Genomic DNA, 19,795 nt, shown 5'->3' on the forward strand with positions numbered 1-19,795 from the left:
TTTTATTGAGGCAATATCTTCCTTTGTTGCTAATTTCCTCCATCGTTATCTGTGTGTCCATACTTGCTAAGCTGTCTTTTACTGTTGTCCCTGTATTTTTAGGGCTAGTATGTTGTTCTAAACTCAAATTGTGGAAAAAGGGGTTATCTTTTACACTTGGGGACTTATTATTTCTGTTTACCTTATCCAACTTAGATGCTTTTTTGGCAGCCATTTTCTCCTCTAATTTTCAGCTTTTATTCTCTCTTTTCCTTCTTTGTCTCCCCCTTTTTCTCCCCCACTTTTGTTTATTGCATTTTCTCTTTTTTTTTTTTTTTTTACTTACAAGCTCTTCCCTTGTAGTTTCTTAGGGGCTATAGTTTTTAGCCCTCTCAAATGAATACCTTTGGGGCTTTCTACTATTTGGCTACTCACCCCTCTGGTTTTCGTTACGCTCCCAGTATTGCCCTCTGATGTCTATAGAGCCCTTTTTTTTTTTCTAGTGGTCCCCTCCTCCACCTGCCGCTCTCCAAGTCAGCCTGCCTGTTTAGGTCTCACCTGGGTTGGGTCGGTTTTCTTGTCGCTCAGGTGCCGAGTTGTTGGCTGCCTTCTCACTCAGCTCAACTAACTGCCTCCGGCTCTGTCTCCCGGTTAGTCACACCACCTCCAGACAGCCGTAGCTGTTGGAATCTTTTCATCCAAATTCTCCTAGCGCCTGCCAGCGTCTGTCTCTATCTGCTTTTCGGCGGCTCTTCCTTCAGCTAAGTCTCTAGCTGCTCTTTCGCTCACCGCCTCCTCTAAGCCTGCGCTTCAGTTAGAGCCCGATTGCTGCAGGTGCTTCCGGCTTTTCGGCTCATTTGGCTGCTCCGTCCTCTGTTCCCAGGTCTGGTTCTCACCGCTGCTCGATTCGTTTTAGCGTACCCTTTCCAAGGTACATATCTCTTCTTAGGGGCCACTCTGATACAATGTTGTTTGCAAAAAAAAAAACAGAATTTATGCTTACCTGATAAATTACTTTCTCCAACGGTGTGTCCGGTCCACGGCGTCATCCTTACTTGTGGGAATATCTCTTCCCCAACAGGAAATGGCAAAGAGTCCCAGCAAAGCTGGCCATATAGTCCCTCCTAGGCTCCGCCCACCCCAGTCATTCGACCGACGGACAGGAGGAAAATATATAGGAGAAACCATATGGTACCGTGGTGACTGTAGTTAGAGAAAATAATTCATCAGACCTGATTAAAAAACCAGGGCTGGCCGTGGACCGGACACACCGTTGGAGAAAGTAATTTATCAGGTAAGCATAAATTCTGTTTTCTCCAACATTGGTGTGTCCGGTCCACAGCGTCATCCTTACTTGTGGGAACCAATACCAAAGCTTTATGACACTGATGAAGGGAGGGAGCAAATCAGGTTACCTAAACGGAAGGCACCACGGCTTGCAAAACCTTTCTCCCAAAAATAGCCTCAGAAGAAGCAAAAGTATCAAATTTGTAAAATTTGGCAAAAGTGTGCAGTGAAGACCAAGTCGCTGCCTTACATATCTGGTCAACAGAAGCCTCGTTCTTGAAGGCCCATGTGGAAGCTACAGCCCTAGTGGAGTGAGCTGTAATTCTTTCAGGAGGCTGCCGTCCGGCAGTTTCGTAAGACAATCGGATGATGCTTTTAAACCAAAAGGAAAGAGAGGTAGAAGTCGCTTTTTGACCTCTCCTTTTACCAGAATAGACAACAAACAAAGAAGATGTTTGTCTGAAATCTTTTGTAGCCTCTAAATAGAATTTTAGAGCACGGACTACGTCCAAATTGTGTAACAAACGTTCCTTCTTTGAAACTGGATTCGGACATAAAGAAGGAACAACTATCTCCTGGTTAATATTCTTGTTAGAAACAACCTTTGGAAGAAAACCAGGCTTAGTACGCAAAACCACCTTATCTGCATGGAACACCAGATAAGGCGGAGAACACTGCAAAGCAGATAACTCAGAAACTCTTCTAGCAGAAGAAAACATAATTTATGCTTACCTGATAAATTCCTTTCTCCTGTAGTGTAGTCAGTCCACGGGTCATCCATTACTTATGGGATTATAACTCCTCCCTAACAGGAAGTGCAAGAGGATCACCCAAGCAGAGCTGCTATATAGCTCCTCCCCTCTACATCATACCCAGTCATTCGACCGAAAACCAAACGAGAAAGGAGAAACTATAGGGTGCAGTGGTGACTGGAGTATAATTTAAAATTTAGACCTGCCATAAAAAACAGGGCGGGCCGTGGACTGACTACACTACAGGAGAAAGGAATTTATCAGGTAAGCATAAATTATGTTCTCTCCTGTTAAGTGTAGTCAGTCCACGGGTCATCCATTACTTATGGGATACCAATAGCAAAGCTAAAAGTACACGGATGACGGGAGGGTCAGGCAGGCTCTTTACATGGAAGGAACCACTGCCTGAAGAACCTTTCTCCCAAAAACAGCCTCCGAAGAAGCAAAAGTGTCAAATTTGTAAAATTTGGAAAAAGTGTGAAGTGAAGACCAAGTCGCAGCCTTGCAAATCTGTTCAACAGAGGCCTCATTCTTAAAGGCCCAAGTGGAAGCCACAGCTCTGGTAGAATGAGCTGTAATTCTTTCAGGAGGCTGCTGTCCAGCCGTCTCATAGGCTAAACGTATTATGCTACGAAGCCAAAAAGAGAGAGAGGTGGCCGAAGCCTTTTGACCTCTCCTCTGTCCAGAATACACGACAAACAGGGAAGAAGTTTGTCGAAAATCCTTAGTTGCCTGTAAATAAAATTTCAGGGCACGGACAATGTCCAGATTGTGCAGAAGTCGTTCCTTCTTTGAAGAAGGGTTAGGACACAATGATGGAACAACAATCTCTTGATTGATATTCCTGTTGGTAACTACCTTAGGTAAGAACCCAGGTTTAGTACGCAGAACTACCTTGTCTGAATGGAAAATCAGATAAGGGGAATCACAATGTAAGGCCGATAACTCAGAGACTCTTCGAGCCGAGGAAATAGCCATTAAAAACAGAACTTTCCAAGATAACAGCTTGATATCAATGGAATGAAGGGGTTCAAACGGAACACCCTGTAAAACCTTAAGAACTAAGTTTAAGCTCCATGGTGGAGCAACAGTTTTAAACACAGGCTTAATCCTGGCCAAAGCCTGACAAAAAGCCTGAACGTCTGGAACTTCTGCCAGACGTTTGTGTAAAAGGATGGACAAAGCTGAGATCTGTCCCTTTAAAGAACTAGCGGATAAACCCTTTTCTAAACCTTCTTGTAGAAAAGACAATATCCTAGGAATCCTAACCTTACTCCATGAGTAACTCTTGGATTCGCACCAATGCAAGTATTTGTGCCATATTTTATGGTAAATTCTCCTGGTAACAGGCTTCCTAGCCTGTATTAAAGTATCAATCACTGACTCCGAGAATCCACGCTTTGATAGAATCAAGCGTTCAATCTCCAAGCAGTCAGCTTCAGAGAAATTAGATTTGGATGTTTGAAAGGACCCTGAATCAGAAGGTCCTGTCTCAGAGGCAGAGACCATGGTGGACAGGACGACATGTCCACTAGGTCTGCATACCAGGTCCTGCGTGGCCACGCAGGCGCTATTAGAATCACCGATGCTCTCTCCTGTTTGATCCTGGCAATCAATCGAGGAAGCATCGGGAAGGGTGGAAACACATAAGCCATGTTGAAGGCCCAAGATGCTGTCAGAGCTTCTATCAGAACTGCTCCCGGGTCTCTGGACCTGGACCCGTAGCAAGGAAGTTTGGCGTACTGGCGAGACGCCATGAGATCCAGATCTGGTTTGCCCCAACGCCGAAGTATTTGGGCAAAAACCTCCGGATGAAGTTCCCACTCCCCCGGATGAAAAGTCTGACGACTTAGAAAATCCGCTTCCCAGTTCTCCACGCCTGGGATGTGGATCGCTGATAGGTGGCAAGAGTGAGACTCTGCCCAGTGAATTATCTTTGAGACTTCCATCATCGCTAGGGAACTCCTTGTTCCTCCCTGATGGTTGATGTAAGCCACAGTCATGATGTTGTCCGACTGAAACCTGATGAACCTCAGAGTTGCTAACTGAGGCCAAGCCAGAAGAGCATTGAAAACTGCTCTTAATTCCAGAATATTTATGGGAAGGAGACTCTACTCCTGAGACCATGATCCCTGAGTCTTCAGGGAGTTCCAGACAGCGCCCCAACCTATCAGGCTGGCGTCTGTTGTTGCAATCGTCCAATCCGGCCTGCTGAAGGGCATCCCCTTGGACAGATGTGGCCGAGAAAGCCACCATAGAAGAGAATTTCTGGTCTCCAGATTCAGCATAGGGGACAAATCTGAGTAATCCCCATTCCACTGATTTAGCATGCACAATTGCAGTGGTCTGAGATGCAGGCGTGCAAAGGGTACTATGTCCATTGCCGCTACCATTAAGCCTATTACCTCCATGCATTGAGCCACTGACGGGTGTGGAATGGAATGAAGGACACGGCAAGCATTTAGAAGTTTTGTTAACCTGTCCTCTGTCAGGTAAATTTTAATTTCTACAGAATCTATAAGAGTCCCTAAGAAGGGAACTCTTGTGAGTGGCAATAGAGAACTCTTTCCTTTGTTCACTTTCCAGCCAAGAGACCTTAGAAATGCCAGTACAAACTCTGTATGAGACTTGGCAGTTTGGAAACTTGACGCTTGTATCAGAATGTCGTCTAGGTATGGAGCTACCGATATTCCTCGCGGTCTTAGTACCGCCAGAAGAGAACCCAGAACCTTTGTAAAGATTCTTGGAGCAGTAGCTAACCCGAATGGAAGAGCTACAAACTGGTAATGCCTGTCTAGGAAGGCAAATCTTAGGTACCGGTAATGATCTTTGTGAATCGGTATGTGCAGGTAGGCATCCTTCAAATCCACTGTGGTCATGTACTGACCCTTTTGGATCATGGGTAAGATTGTCCGAAGAGTTTCCATTTTGAACGATGGAACTCTTAGGAATTTGTTTAGGATCTTTAAATCCAAGATTGGTCTGAAGGTTCCTTCCTTCTTGGGAACCACAAACAGATTTGAGTAAAACCCTTGTCCGTGCTCCGACCGCGGAACCGGGTGGATCACTCCCATTATTAAAAGATCTTGTGCACAGCGTAGAAACGCCTCTTTCTTTATCTGGTTTGTTGACAACCTTTAAAGATGAAATCTCCCTTTTGGAGGAGAAGCTTTGAAGTCAAGAAGATATCCCTGAGATATGATCTCTAACGCCCAGGGATCCTGGACATCTCTTGCCCAAGCCTGGGCGAAGAGAGAAAGTCTGCCCCCTACTAGATCTGTTTCCGGATTGGGGGCCCTCACTTCATGCTGTCTCAGGGGCAGCAGCAGGTTTTCTGGCCTGCTTGCCCTTGTTCCAGGTCTGGTTAGGTTTCCAGCCCTGTCTGAATCGAGCAACAGATCCTTCCTGTTTTGGAGCGGAGGAAGTTGATGCTGCTCCTGCCTTGAAGTTACGAAAGGCACGAAAATTAGACTGTCTAGCCCTTGGTTTGGCTCTGTCTTGAGGCAGGGCATGGCCCTTACCTCCAGTAATGTCAGCGATAATTTCTTTCAAACCGGGCCCGAATAATGTCTGCCCTTTGAAAGGTATGTTAAGCAATTTAGATTTAGAAGTCACATCGGCTGACCAGGATTTTAGCCACAGCGCTCTGCGCGCCTGAATGGCGAATCCGGAATTCTTAGCCGTAAGCTTAGTTAGATGTACTACGGCATCAGAAATAAACGAATTAGCTAGCTTAAGGGCTTTAAGCTTGTGTGTAATCTCATCCAATGGAGCTGTGTCAAGGGTCTCTTCCAGAGACTCAAACCAGAATGCCGCCGCAGCCGTGACAGGTGCAATGCATGCAAGGGGTTGCAATATAAAACCTTGTTGAACAAACATTTTCTTAAGGTAACCCTCTAATTTTTTATCCATTGGATCTGAAAAGGCACAGCTATCCTCCACTGGGATAGTGGTACGCTTAGCTAAAGTAGAAACTGCTCCCTCCACCTTAGGGACCGTCTGCCATAAGTCCCGTGTGGTGGCGTCTATTGGAAACATTTTTCTAAATATAGGAGGGGGTGAGAAAGGCACACCGGGTCTATCCCACTCCTTGTTAACAATTTCTGTAAGTCTTTTAGGTATAGGAAAAACGTCAGTACACGTTGGCACCGCAAAATATTTATCCAACCTACATATTTTCTCTGGTATTGCAACCGTGTTACAATCATTCAGAGCCGCTAACACCTCCCCTAGTAACACGCGGAGGTTCTCAAGCTTAAATTTAAAATTTGAAATGTCTGAATCCAGTTTATTAGGATCAGATCCATCACCCACAGAATGAAGCTCTCCGTCTTCATGTTCTGCAAATTGTGACGCAGTATCAGACATGGCTCTAGTATTATCAGCGCACTCTGTTCTCACCCCAGAGTGGTCTCGTTTACCCCTAAGTTCTGGTAATTTAGATAAAACTTCAGTCATAACATTAGCCATGTCTTGCAAGGTGATTTGTAATGGCCGCCCTGATGTACTTGGCGTTACAATATCACGCACCTCCTGAGCGGGAGATGCAGGTACTGACACGTGAGGCAAGTTAGTCGGCATAACTTCCCCCTCGTTGTCTGGTGAATTTTTATTAACATGTACAGATTGACTTTTATTTAAAGTAGCATCAATGCAATTAGTACATAAATTTCTATTGGGCTCCACATTGGCCTTTGAACATATTGCACAAAGAGATTCCTCTGTGTCAGACATGTTTAAACAAACTAGCAATTAGCCTAGCAAGCTTGGAAAATACTTTTCAAATAAATTTACAAGCAATATAAAAAACGTTACTGTGCCTTTAAGAAGCACACAAAAACTGTCACAGTTGAAATAACAATGAACCGGATTAGTTATAGAAACCAAATTTTCACAGTACATGCATTAAGTTAGCAAAGGATTGCACCCTCTAGCAAATGGATGATTAACCCCTTAATACCAAAAAACGGATAACAATTGAAAATATAAACGTTTTTATCACAGTCAAAGCACAGTCTCACAGGTCTGCTGTGAGTGATTACCTCCCTCAAAACTAGTTTTGGAGACCCCTGAGCTCTGTAGAGACGTCCTGGATCATGCAGGGAGAAAAAGGCAGACTGTGACTGAATTTCTACTGCGCAATAAAGCGCCAAAATAGGCCCCTCCCACTCATAATACAACAGAGGGGAAGCTCAGTAAACTGATTTTATTCAAAAACAAACGAAAGCCATGTGGAAAATAATGCCCATAAAATTTTTCACCAAGTACCTCAGAGAGAAAAACGATTAACCTGCCAGTAAACGTTTTAAATATAATATATGAAATGAAATTAAAAGCCTGTTGCTAGTCGCTATCACTGCAGAAAGGCTATAAGTTATATGTATACAGTATTTTCTTAGTGAAGTGCCAGTCCCCAGAAATACTTTAGTGCCAACATACATACATATCAGCCTGATACCAGTTGCTACTACTGCATTTAAGGCTGTACTTACATTATATCGGTATTAGCAGTATTTTCTCAGTCAATTCCATTCCTTAGAAAATAATATACTGCAACATACCTCTTTGCAGGTGAACCCTGCCCGCTGTCCCCTGTTCTGAAGTTACCTCGCTCCTCAGAATGGCAGAGAACAGCAAATGGATCTTAGTTACGTCCGCTAAGATCATACACAAACTCAGGTAGATTCTTCTTCTAATGCTGCCTGAGAAAAAACAACACACTCCGGTGCCGTTTAAAATAACAAACTTTTGATTGAAGAAATAAAAACTAAGTTTTAATAACCACTGTCCTCTCACACATCCTATCTATTAGTTAGGTGCAAGAGAATGACTGGGTATGACGTAGAGGGGAGGAGCTATATAGCAGCTCTGCTTGGGTGATCCTCTTGCACTTCCTGTTAGGGAGGAGTTATAATCCCATAAGTAATGGATGACCCGTGGACTGACTACACTTAACAGGAGAAATAGCAACTAAAAACAAAACTTTCCAAGATAGTAACTTAATATCTATGGAATGTAAAGGTTCAAACGGAACCCCTTGAAGAACTGAAAGAACTAGATTTAAACACCAAAAACTCTTAACCATCTCCGTGGAGATGTTGCCTGTGCAACGGCAAAGAGAATGACTGGGGTGGGCGGAGCCTAGGAGGGACTATATGGCCAGCTTTGCTGGGACTCTTTGCCATTTCCTGTTGGGGAAGAGATATTCCCACAAGTAAGGATGACGCCGTGGACCGGACACACCAATGTTGGAGAAAAATGTATCTCTTCCACTACTGGATTGTTACTTGGGATTTCCTGACCTTAGTATTTGTTTTTAAACATATGGAGGCTTGTCACTATAAACTCCTGAGTAGTTTAGCATGTTAGTTTAGCCTCTCAGTCCGGCAGGGTAGATTCAGGAGCTTCACATCTCTGCTGCCATCCTCACGCACGCAGCAGGCTCCTCCCCCCCCCCCACCAGAATAAACACTCTCTTATTATATCCATTATTTTCCTTCTTTATTTTTAGTATACTCTACACACAATGTCTTATTACATTTTCCACCTACTTATGTAGGTTTTTCAGCGTATAAAGTTGTTTTTATTTATATCACCACATCAGTATTCATTGTACTTTATTATTAAATCGCCAAGGTTTTTGATAGGATAGATCATATATTTACTAGTTCTTTATTTCTTTTAAAGTGTCTATCAGCTAGAAATTGTATGTTTAGTTTACTTTGCTCCCCTTACTGCTGTTTATATCTTATTTCTACAATAGCTCAGAGGAACTATTGAATTTTTTAGGGTAGTAGCCTTAGTTATAAAGTTTGGTGCACTCACTCTTTTCTTGTTTTAAGTCTTGTTATATTAAAAAAAAATGAATGCAGATAAAATTCCTTTTATGTCATGGGACTCATCGGACCAGGCAGTCTTCTATTGTCCAATTTTGGTGCACCTGTGTGAACTGTAGCCTCAATTTAGCTGACAGAGTGGCACCCGGTGGGGTCTTCTGCTGCTGTAGCCCATCTGCTTCAAGGTGCGACATGTTGTGTGTTCAGAGATGGTATTCTGCATACCTTGGTTGTAACGAGTGGTTATTTGGTTTGAGATGATAGAAAGGTAACAGTAACTCAGTCTACCCATTCTCCTGACAAGGCATTGTCGTCCACACAACTGCCGCTCACTGGATATTTTCTCTTTTTCTGACCATTTCTGTAAACCCTAGAGATGGTTGTGCTTGAAAATCCCAGTAGATCAGCAGTTTTAGAAATACTCAGACCAGCCTGTCTGGCAAAAACAACCATGCCATGTTCAAAGTCACTAAAATCCAATTTCTTCCCCATTCTGATGCTCGGTTTGAACTTCAGCAAGTCTTCTTCACCACATCTAGATGCCTAAATGCATTTAGTTGCTGCCATGTGATTGGCTGATTAGCAATTTGTGTTACCAAGCAATTGAACCGGTGTACCTAAAAATGGCGTATGTATTAAAATATTATTTTAAAAAAAATTATATATATAAAACAAATTATGCTTAACTGATAATTTTCTTTTCTTCTGACAGGAAGAGTCCACAGCTGCATTCATTACGTTACTTTTGGGAATTCAGAACCTGGCCACCAGGAGGAGGCAAAGAAACCCCAGCCAAAGGCTTCAAATACCTCCCCCACTTGCCTCATCCCCTAGTCATTCTGCCAAGGGAACAAGGAACAGTAGGAGAAATATCAGGGTATTTTTAAAAAGGTGCCAGAAGAACAAAAATGTACTGCCGCCCATAGATAAAGCGCGGGCGGGAGCTGTGGACTCTTCCTGTCAGAAGAAAAGAAAATTATCAGGTAAGCATAATTTATGTTTTTCTTCTTAAAAACAGGGTCCACAGCTGCATTCATTACTTTTGGGAAAACAATACCCAAGCTAGAGGACACTGAATGCAAACAAAGGGTGGGTACAAAAGAGGCGGCTCCTTCGAAAAGGCACCACAGCCTGAAATTACTCGACACCCAACAAAACACTATAACGACAAGGGAAAAACCGGAGCCCGGGTAACCACTCATCAGTTACACAACCTGCCAAGCCGTGCTAGAGACCACTCAGACCTAGAGTCTGCTGAGCATAAGGCCTCCGAGGAGTCAGCCCTGCAGCACTCAACTCCCACAATTACAAAACTGAAAACCTCTATCAACCCCCAAGAGGGAGAGTAGAGGAACCCAGGAGATTCGAAGGACCATCCAAAATGGACTTAAATCAAAAACTGGTCAAAATCTCCATCTACCCCCGAGAGAGAGAATAGAGGCCCCATGAGACATCTAAAAGACCAAATCAACTTAGAGCAACCCGAAGTTGCTGCAGGACCACTGTCCAGGGAAACAAACTCCCTAGGAGGACAAGAACCAGAAGATAAGTCCATAGTCAGGAGAAAACGTCACTAAGATGACCGGAAGGCCACCCTCAAATCCCTGACACATCACCATACCAACTATGGTGTTCCAGAAACCCGCGAGTTCCCCCTTGTAACCTAGACAAGACAAGACCCTTCAGATTAAGCAGAGACAAGCAGAGACAGGAAAACCTTCCCAGCAGTTTAAAAAGAGCTCTCCAAGAAGGCACAGAGCCACCTGTGAGCAAAACTCGCTATGACCCATCTACAGGCCACAAAGCAGTCTTAAGCCATGGTGGGACCGATCCCACTGAAAAATCTCGACAACAGCTCCCAACCAGAAAATTCCGGATCCAAGGAGCGATCCATCCCGGCAACAGCCGCCACCGGTAGAGAGATGGGCACTAAGATTCCCCCCAACAAAGGGGAGGACAAATTCATAAAAGTAAACGGTCCATGCTGCAAAGCAGACTGATAAATGACCTTCCTTCCAGGATAACGGTCCCAGACCCAAAGCTAGTGAAAGACCTTTTGCAGACAAGAGTCTCAGACCTTTGGAACAAAAAAGGATGGATCTACGAGGCATCAAAGCCCCAGAGTAGAACTCTGACCGCTACTAAAAAATTAGCATGCTACCCTGAACCATGACAGGAACCTCATGCTCGGGTCCAAGGAACCCTACACTGCAGCCTTCCATAAGAAGAAACACTTCTCAAGGGAAGAAAGCACTCTGACCCACAGCATTCCGATACCAGAAATCAATTCTGTGATACTAAGAACGCAAGAGGGAAAAAAACCCTATGAGGAGAGTAAACCAAGGACCCACGGGCCCTTTACAGATACTGAGGTACCTCCAAACCAAGCAGAGCACTTAAAAATCCCTTCCCTACCCTAGGTGAGAAGATTAATCAATGGAAAACACCCTACTAGAGGCAAACCCCTCGGCCAATATTGTCAGCCCAGTTGGATAGCAACTGGAGCCTACCAGGAAACATCAGATGTCCCAGCAGATAAGTAGGGACCCATCAGAAAACCTCAAACTGAAGCTTTAGGTTGATATTAATCTCTCATAATAGTCAGAAAACCCCCACCCGCTCCAAAGGGACATGCGGGAGAACCAAAGCCTAAGGTTAAGCAGAACCGTCCATACCCTTTCCAGGCAAGAGACATAGTCCTTAGCCGGAGTCCTCGAAAAACGGAACCGATCTGAAGCCCCTGAGAAACCCATAAGCTGCCTCCTATGGTTAGGAGCGCACCCAGACAGAGCCTTCCACCATCTAAAGTCCTTAGATGTAAAGTACCTAGCAATACCCACAAACCCAAGAGTATGAAAAGTACTCCCAACCGGTTTAGGAAAGGGTCACCAGTAAGTACCCTTGGATCACAAGGCCTAACGACCTGACCCCACGCTGGAAAGACTAAATGATCAGTATCCTGATCCCAGACAGGCGAAAAGACTGTTACTTACCCCAGACCTCCGACCCTCAAGCCCGAAGGGCTAGATCTGCAATAAGATCGGCTGGTAGCACCCAAGAGTCAAAGACTATGGTATGACAAGGGGCAGTTTTTATCTTGGACAACAGTCTCCAGAGATCCCTGCAGGATCGATCACCCGACATACTTTAAATGGAACAACAACAACGGGAGCCTCGCAGCTCCTGAAAGAAATGCAGGGAGACCCCTGCACTCCACGCACGAGAGCAGACGAAACACTGAGAAAAAGAAGGACATGCCCACTCTTCCATAACAAATGACCCAACCCAAGACAGGAGGGAAGGAAACCTCGCCACCGCAAATGCAATGCGATTAGGCTACAAGAGTCGTCATCCGGTGATACCGCAAGTGAAGACGCAATTGTCCACTATTCAGATACTAAACCTCCGGGAATAAATCACATCTCCAGACTTCCAAATGAATGGAAAGCCACGTTTGACTCCCCAGGGAACCTAGAAACCACAATGTCTGAAAAAGTCGGTCAAGCATCTCAAGCAATATCTTCAGAAAACAACAACTTATATCGGAGCACACAACCCTCCTACCAGAAGCGTTGGATCTACGCCACAGGCCCCAAACCTCGTTGTAGGATCCGAGTCCATAACACTAGGCCTTGAGACTTTTTTTTTTTTTTTTTTTTAAACCAACAGGCTAATCAGCACCACGAGGGTGACATGAACCCAAGAAACAGACAGCGCCCGATGAGTAGCTGCCTGGTACAAGCGCACTCCAGAATCTGTCTACGGTCCAAGAAAAATCGACCCAAAGGCTCGATAATATGATCTAGAAAACATAACCTCGGACTTAACAAAAGTGTGCAACTTCCGAGTAAGTGCCCATGCGACCACAAAATCGCAAATATCGGTTCCAGAGAAAAAACAAGTTCTCTAAACGAAAGTTATATCAGCCCTAAGCTTTATACAAAATAAATCGAATACATCCTATCCGGATCTAAAATAAAAGGCAGCACCCGCAGGTGAATGCCCAAGGGAAAAAAAGAAGGCCCCCTTCACCGAAACTCAGAACTGGAACCAATACATAAAATAAAGAAAAATGGAGACAAGGAGGAGATTAGCTTCATCCCCAAAACGTTCCAGGTTGCCATCCGGCATCTAAGGCCTCAAATCCCTCGGCCCACTAGGACTGGGATCCTCTAGCAATGCCAAAACATTTCTTAGTACAGCCTCAGAGGCCCCCGCTTTCCCAGGAGGCCGAACTAAAATCGGGCAATCCCCCACCCAGCGGACCCTGGTTGACAGAACACGGACATTATCTTAAAAATATTTCACTTGGGAGATACAAATGCAGATATGGCCATGCGAAACCGTGCCATAACCTCTGGAGGAAACAGGCCACCTTCCGGAGGAGTAAAAACCAAAGGGACACCTGCTTGCGTAGAAAAGGGAGTTTCTGGGACACGCGCCTCGCAGGACCTAGCATCCTCAGGGGCGGATGCCTCAACGAACTCTGAGGACCCTGAATCGGGAGAAGAGAGTACTCTGGAACGGCAATCAGAACATAACTGATGGGCATGAATAATCCGGGCCATTTCATATTCATCACAAGACGCATTTTCTGCATCAGAGACATCCATGTCTAAAAAGTCAGAATCCTCTATCATGGGATTACAAAAAAGAAACGGTAACTGACACCTTCTTTACACCCCCAATGGCTGGGGCACTCACTACCTCCTGTGAACTAGACAACCCACGAGAAGACTCTCTGTCGCTACACTTTCAGCATACGGAAGTCAAAAACAACGTAACCGCACCCAGTCACGAAGTACACCGCGCAAGTCATAAAAAAGCGTGCAAATCTAAAGATCGCGCCAAATGACTATAAGGCCGTTAATGTTCTGAAAAGCCATGAGCCTAAAGTATTACTACACATCAGCAGATAAAACCACATAAACATGATTAAAGTACCTCCTGTTCAATAATCCCCCTTAGGGGATATTAACCCATGATTCCTTATTTTAAGATAAAAGGAGTCCCACTGGGACCTTACCTTTACATTAACATCACATTCACATAATAAAGTAAAATGAAACTTTCTTACTGGAAGCTACGCCGTGGAACAGGAACACGGCCCTTCAAGTGTGACAGATGGTAGCCTCGCTTCTGACATGGACTTGACTGAACAAAGAGAGCCAGCGAAACTCATCAACGCTGATTGCCAGGGAGCTGTTAATATGAGTCGGGATGGTTTCGCAGAAAAACTCTCCCTGCATCTCCGGACTCTAAACTTCATCCATGCTCTCATTGAAAGGCTGAAAGGACTACTTAAAACACCAGTCCCATTTCGAAGAGTACTACCCTCCATAAAAAAGACTTAACTCTAACTTCTGACACTTCTCTGCCAACCTCCTGTGACGAAAGGCAAAGAATGACTGGGGGAGGTATTTGAAGCCTTTGGCTGGGTTGTCTTTGCCTCCTCCTGGTGGCCAGGTTCTGAATTCACAAAAGTAATATATACAGCTGTGGACTCTTCCTGTTTAAGAGAATATATATATATATATATATATATATATATATATATATATATATATATATATATATATATATATATATGTGTGTGTGTAAAACTTTTTACGTTTGTGAGGTCATTTTGTACCTCTTCAAATTTGCACACACATTCTAGTCACTTAGCAAAACAAAAGAAAAAAAGGGCAGAAACATTGCATTCAGAATATACAAAGTGAGTCTGAAAAGTGGTTTGTTTGGACTATATTATAATAGCCTTTGTGATGGAGGCGGAGTTGTCCATTGGTAGGGGTGGGGTATAGCTGTGGGGTACTTGGGCAAAGTCATGGTGGTTGATTACAGTATGCAACCCTAACATGCTTTAAAAGCAATGCAGGACAACATATACTTGTAAAACAACTCAAAGCAACTCAAAGTAACCTGGTCCGAGTTCAATCAGTGAGTATAAACACATGAAGGACCAGTTCCTTAAATTATTTTTGCTGTACTCCTGTTTTTGCTAAACTCTAAAAAAAAGAAAAACTATTCATGTGTGTATATGGCTGGCTGTAGTGATGGTAAATGTTTTCGCAACATCAGTATTATTTTACTACTAGCTGTATTCACCTGGGTAGTCACCATAACTATCTTCAAAACCTGCAGAAGTAGTTTCCATGGGATCTGGTGTCTTGCTCTGTATTTGTCACATGGGTTCATAAAGTAAAACTTGAGATCTTCCTTTAAAGCGTGTTCTTCCCTTTCCATTTTCAAAAGAGCTAAGGTAGGGTCACTGTAAAAAAAAAAAAAATTATAGTTACAAGAAGCAAAGAAGATGATGTGATCTCAGGCACCAAGATTTTCTATTACACTATGCTTTGAAGAATTTCTTATCTTTAAAAAACAATTTATGCTTATCTGAAATTATTTTCTTTCTTGGCAGTGAGAGTCCACAAATTAATTTATTACCTATGGAAAATACTTCACCTGGCCAACAAGAGGGCGGCAAAGACAGTTCAAACAAAGTATTTAATATCCCTTCCACTTCCTCTACCCTCCAGTAGTTTAACCCAGGATAAAGAAAAAAGTACAGAGAGATACAACGGGTATTGAGGTGCCAAAATATTGCCGCCACTACATTAATCCCTTCCCGCCCGGACTTATTAAGCAAGGCACGCCCTCCAGCACACAATCCCATTCAGGAAGCACCTTTGGCTTCAGTACAGTCAAATGGCGATGACCTTCTATGCCGTCCTAAGGGCTTTAAAGCCCAGTGCAGTTAGGACGGCATAGAAAGTCATAAGGTCGAGAAAGGGGTAAAATCACAGCGGGTTCGTGGACTCACTGTCAAGAAAAAGAATTTATCAGGTAAGCATAAATTATGTTTTCTTTTTAATGGCAGTGAGAGTCCACAAATTCATTCATTACCTATGGGAAACTAATGCCCAAGCTGTGGGAGGACACAAAATTAATAGGGAGAGAAAGGTATGGAAGGCAGTCCTAATAATTAGGCACTACCGCTTAAAGAACCCTTCTCCCAAAAGATGCCTCAGCTGAGGCAAAAACAACATTACATTGGTAAAAATATTGTGAAAGTATCCAAAGACCACCAAATATAACCCTTAAAAATCTGTTCAACTGACGCCTCATTCTTGAAGGCCCAGGAATAGACACCGAACAGGTAGAATGTGCTGCAATTCACGATGGAGGCTGCTGGTCCCCTACTAAATATGCGGATCAAATCCTTGAGCCAGAAGAAACTAGTAAGAGAAATAGCCTTCTGACCTTTGCGTTTACCAGAATGCAGGACAAAGAAGGAAAATGATTGACGAAATTCCTTGGTAGCATGAAGGTAGAACTGTTAGGCTCTAACCACATCTAAATAATGAACAACTTCTCCTGTCTGATTCAAGCTACGACTCTAAGAAGAAGGACAAGTGGAGGAAAAGGATATACCAGATTGAAGTGCCATGGAACAGCTAAAGCATCTCTCAATCTCGAACAGAAGCTTGGCAGCTTGGAATTGAGGCGGAAAACCATCAAATCTATCACCAGGCACCCCCAACTGCAAAACACCTCCAGGTCAAGTAACCATCCCCGGAGAGTAGAGTCTGTTTGCTTCCCATTTGTCCATGCCTGGAATATGGACAGCTTAAAAACTTAACATAGGTAAGACTCTGTCCACTGAAGGATACAAGAGAGACTTCCTTTATCGCCAGAGAACTGCGAGTTCCGCCCTGGTGCTCGACAAAGGTCACCATGCAGATTGCCCCTAGGCCACTTAGACCTGTCAAGCAAGAAGATTTTAAACACTGGAATGGCAATGAGTGAGTTAAAGCACCCAACAATGCCAAACCTAAAGTCTGTTTCAGCATCTGAAAACTGCTAAAACCACAAGTATGATTAAGGCAGGAAAGCAATAAAATGTGTACCAACACTGACAAAGCTAGGATGAAATGAGGAAAAGCCCAGTAATGTCAAATAAAGTATAACAAACACTGGAAAGCATATCAAGATTTACAGGAGAGAAACAGCATCTAAACACAATCCATGCTAATGAGAAGCTTGATATGTGGCGAGGACACTAGCTGAGAAAATAAAGTTTGTTTAACATTCGTATTGACCATATCCCAGAACGTATGCACTGGTCAAGCTGTTAAACATCACTGGAATGAGTAATTTTAATGTAAAAAGAAAAATCTTTATGCGTATGTATGTACGTACAGTATGTATGTATGTATATATATGGTGAGTGCTCTCTTTTTTCTTGGATAGAGATATATATATATATATATATATATATATATATATATATATATATATATATATATATATATATATATATATATATATATAGATATATATAGATATATATATATATATATATATACACATACATACACATATATATCTATTTATATATACATACACACATAGATATAGAGATATATATATATATATATATATATATATATATATATATATATATATATATATATATATATACACACATACATACATACATATATACACACACACACACACACATATACACACACACACACATACATACAGATAATGTACTAAAACCCCCATGTATTCATATTTTCTATATAAGAAAATAAGTATGTTTAAGTACTGGGAATAAAACACAGAAATGTAAAGGCTTTATGAAAGTAAAAAGAGTATGTGTAGGCACTAGCAATGCTAATAAACCACCTGATAAGTGTGTGTATATAGACAATGGCGAAATATATGCACTAAACAAACAAAATTGGCCAAGGCCCAATATTTCTGTGAAAATCTGAACATTAACATATCAAACCCTAGAAAGTTTTGGAAACTCATAAATAACTTACAAACTCCCCCAATACACTCCCAACCCTCCACTGTCAATGTGGACAACCATACCCTGCAACTCCCCTTAGAAGTAGCAAATGCTTTTAATAGTTATTGTATCAGATGCTCCACCACCCTGATTGACAAACTAATAAATGACAAGCATCCTGAAACTACAAATGTGGATCAGGCCCCACTAAATCAGCAAAGACCCAATATAGAGAAGTTAAATTTTAGACCTGTACCCATCAATGTCGTTAAAAAACACCTTAATAATCTAAAAATGAAAAACCAGTCTGGACCTGATCAAATCCCAGCAATGCTGTTGAAGCTCAGTGCGCCGGCAATTGCTAAACCGGTCACAACCCTAATTAACGAATCCTTGGTGTCTAGATACATACCCAAATTTTGGAAAACTGCAAGAGTAGTGCCTATCCATAAAAGTGGGGAGTTAACCTTGGTTTCTAATTATCGCCCTATATCTTTGCTCTCAGTATTGTCAAAAATCTTAGAAAAATGCGTCCATACGCAATTATGTGAGTATTACCAACAATCTAACTATCTGACCCCTGATCAATCAGGTTTTCGCCCAAATCACTCCACTACAACTGCCCTCCTAAAAGTTTGCAACGACATCCAAACTGGCATGGAACAAGGAGACCTAACTGGAGCTATTTTCCTTGATTTTGCAAAGGCCTTTGACACAGTAGACATATGACATACTACTGCTCAAACTAAAAAACTCTGGTATTGCTGATCGTCCGTTAACCTGGTTTCGATCATATGTATTGGATCGATCACAATATGTCTCCGTTTCGGACAGCGACTCCCTCCCGCTCCCAGTCACGTGTGGTGTACCCCAAGGTTCCATTCTCGCCCCCCTACTATTCACATTATTTATAAATGATCTGCCTAATGTCTGTAAATCCTCAACTGTACACATGTACGCAGATGACACAGTAATCTATGCAAACAATTCTGATCTGCCGCAGCTTGAAGCAGTGCTCCAAGACCAGTTCACAGAGGTAGAAAAGTGGATCTCAAAAAACAAACTCTTCCTAAACACTGACAAAACTGTCACAATGATCTTTGGAACGGGACCTAAATTACAAAATTCCCATCTTCGCATCAAAAAAAAATCCAATTGCATGCTGACCGCAGTCCACTCTTTTAAATACTTATGTATGTTGTTAGACCCCAATCTATCTTTTGGCCTCCACATAGAAAATCTTGCCTCTAAACTTTATCCAAAACTAGGTGCCCTGTACAGAAACAAATCCTGCCTCAGCCCTACAGTAAAGGAAAATATTGTACAGCAAATGCTGATGTCTATCTTGGATTACGGGGACGTAGTATATGCACCTGTACCGCAAACTCAGCTTAATAAACTAAATACGTTGTAAAACTCGTTCTGCCGCTTTGTGCTACAATGTAACTACAGAACCCACCATTGTGACATGCTAAAAGAACTAAACTGGTTGTCGCTGGAATCCAAAAGCACCCTCCATCTTTCCTGCCTTGTTTTTAAGAGCCTTTCTGGGAAGCTCCCACCCTACCTGAGCAGAATGCTCTCCCCTGCTATTCCCACCTCCTATAACCTCCGATCCAATAACAGCACATTATTTAGCTTGCCTCAATACAAAAAGAAAGCAGCTCGATCCTCCTTTTCCTACAGAGCACCACAATTATGGAATGACCTCCCTCACACTTTAAAAACTTCCACAAGCCTAAAATCTTTTAAGAGATCCCTCTCTACATAAATCAAAACAGAATGCACCTGTTATGGTTGATTAAAAATTTTTACCAGCTCTATGTTAAATGTTTGCATATATTGTGTATTATTATTGTTTTTGTATTTATTGTACCCTATTGTACCCTATTGTATCAATGCAATGTTTTGTGGTCCCAGGACATACTTGAAAACAAGAGAAATCTCAATGTATCCTTCCTGGTAAAATATTTTATAAATAAATAATATACTTTCTACTAAATAAGACATAAGTAGGTATAAGCCTGGTAATATATTACCACCAGATATCTTTATTCTCTAATAAGAAATAATAGCGTTTTAACGCTGGTAAGTTTAAAAATTCATATCTGATGGTTTATTCTTAGAAAAGAATT

General features: G+C 42.5%; 1 protein-coding gene across 1 annotated transcript in view; it reads right to left on the reverse strand.

Annotated features, from left to right (window-relative positions):
- LOC128640733 (mucolipin-2) overlaps positions 1 to 19,795 on the reverse strand; it is a 236,447-nt gene that overhangs the window by 98,986 nt on the left and 117,666 nt on the right. The window contains exon 2 of the mRNA XM_053693160.1: positions 14,963 to 15,125. Within this exon, the coding sequence (XP_053549135.1) occupies positions 14,963 to 15,125 (163 nt within the window). The remainder of the gene's footprint in view (positions 1 to 14,962; positions 15,126 to 19,795) is intronic.

This window comes from Bombina bombina, chromosome 10 (genome assembly GCF_027579735.1).
Source record: "Bombina bombina isolate aBomBom1 chromosome 10, aBomBom1.pri, whole genome shotgun sequence".
Lineage (NCBI taxonomy): Eukaryota > Metazoa > Chordata > Amphibia > Anura > Bombinatoridae > Bombina > Bombina bombina.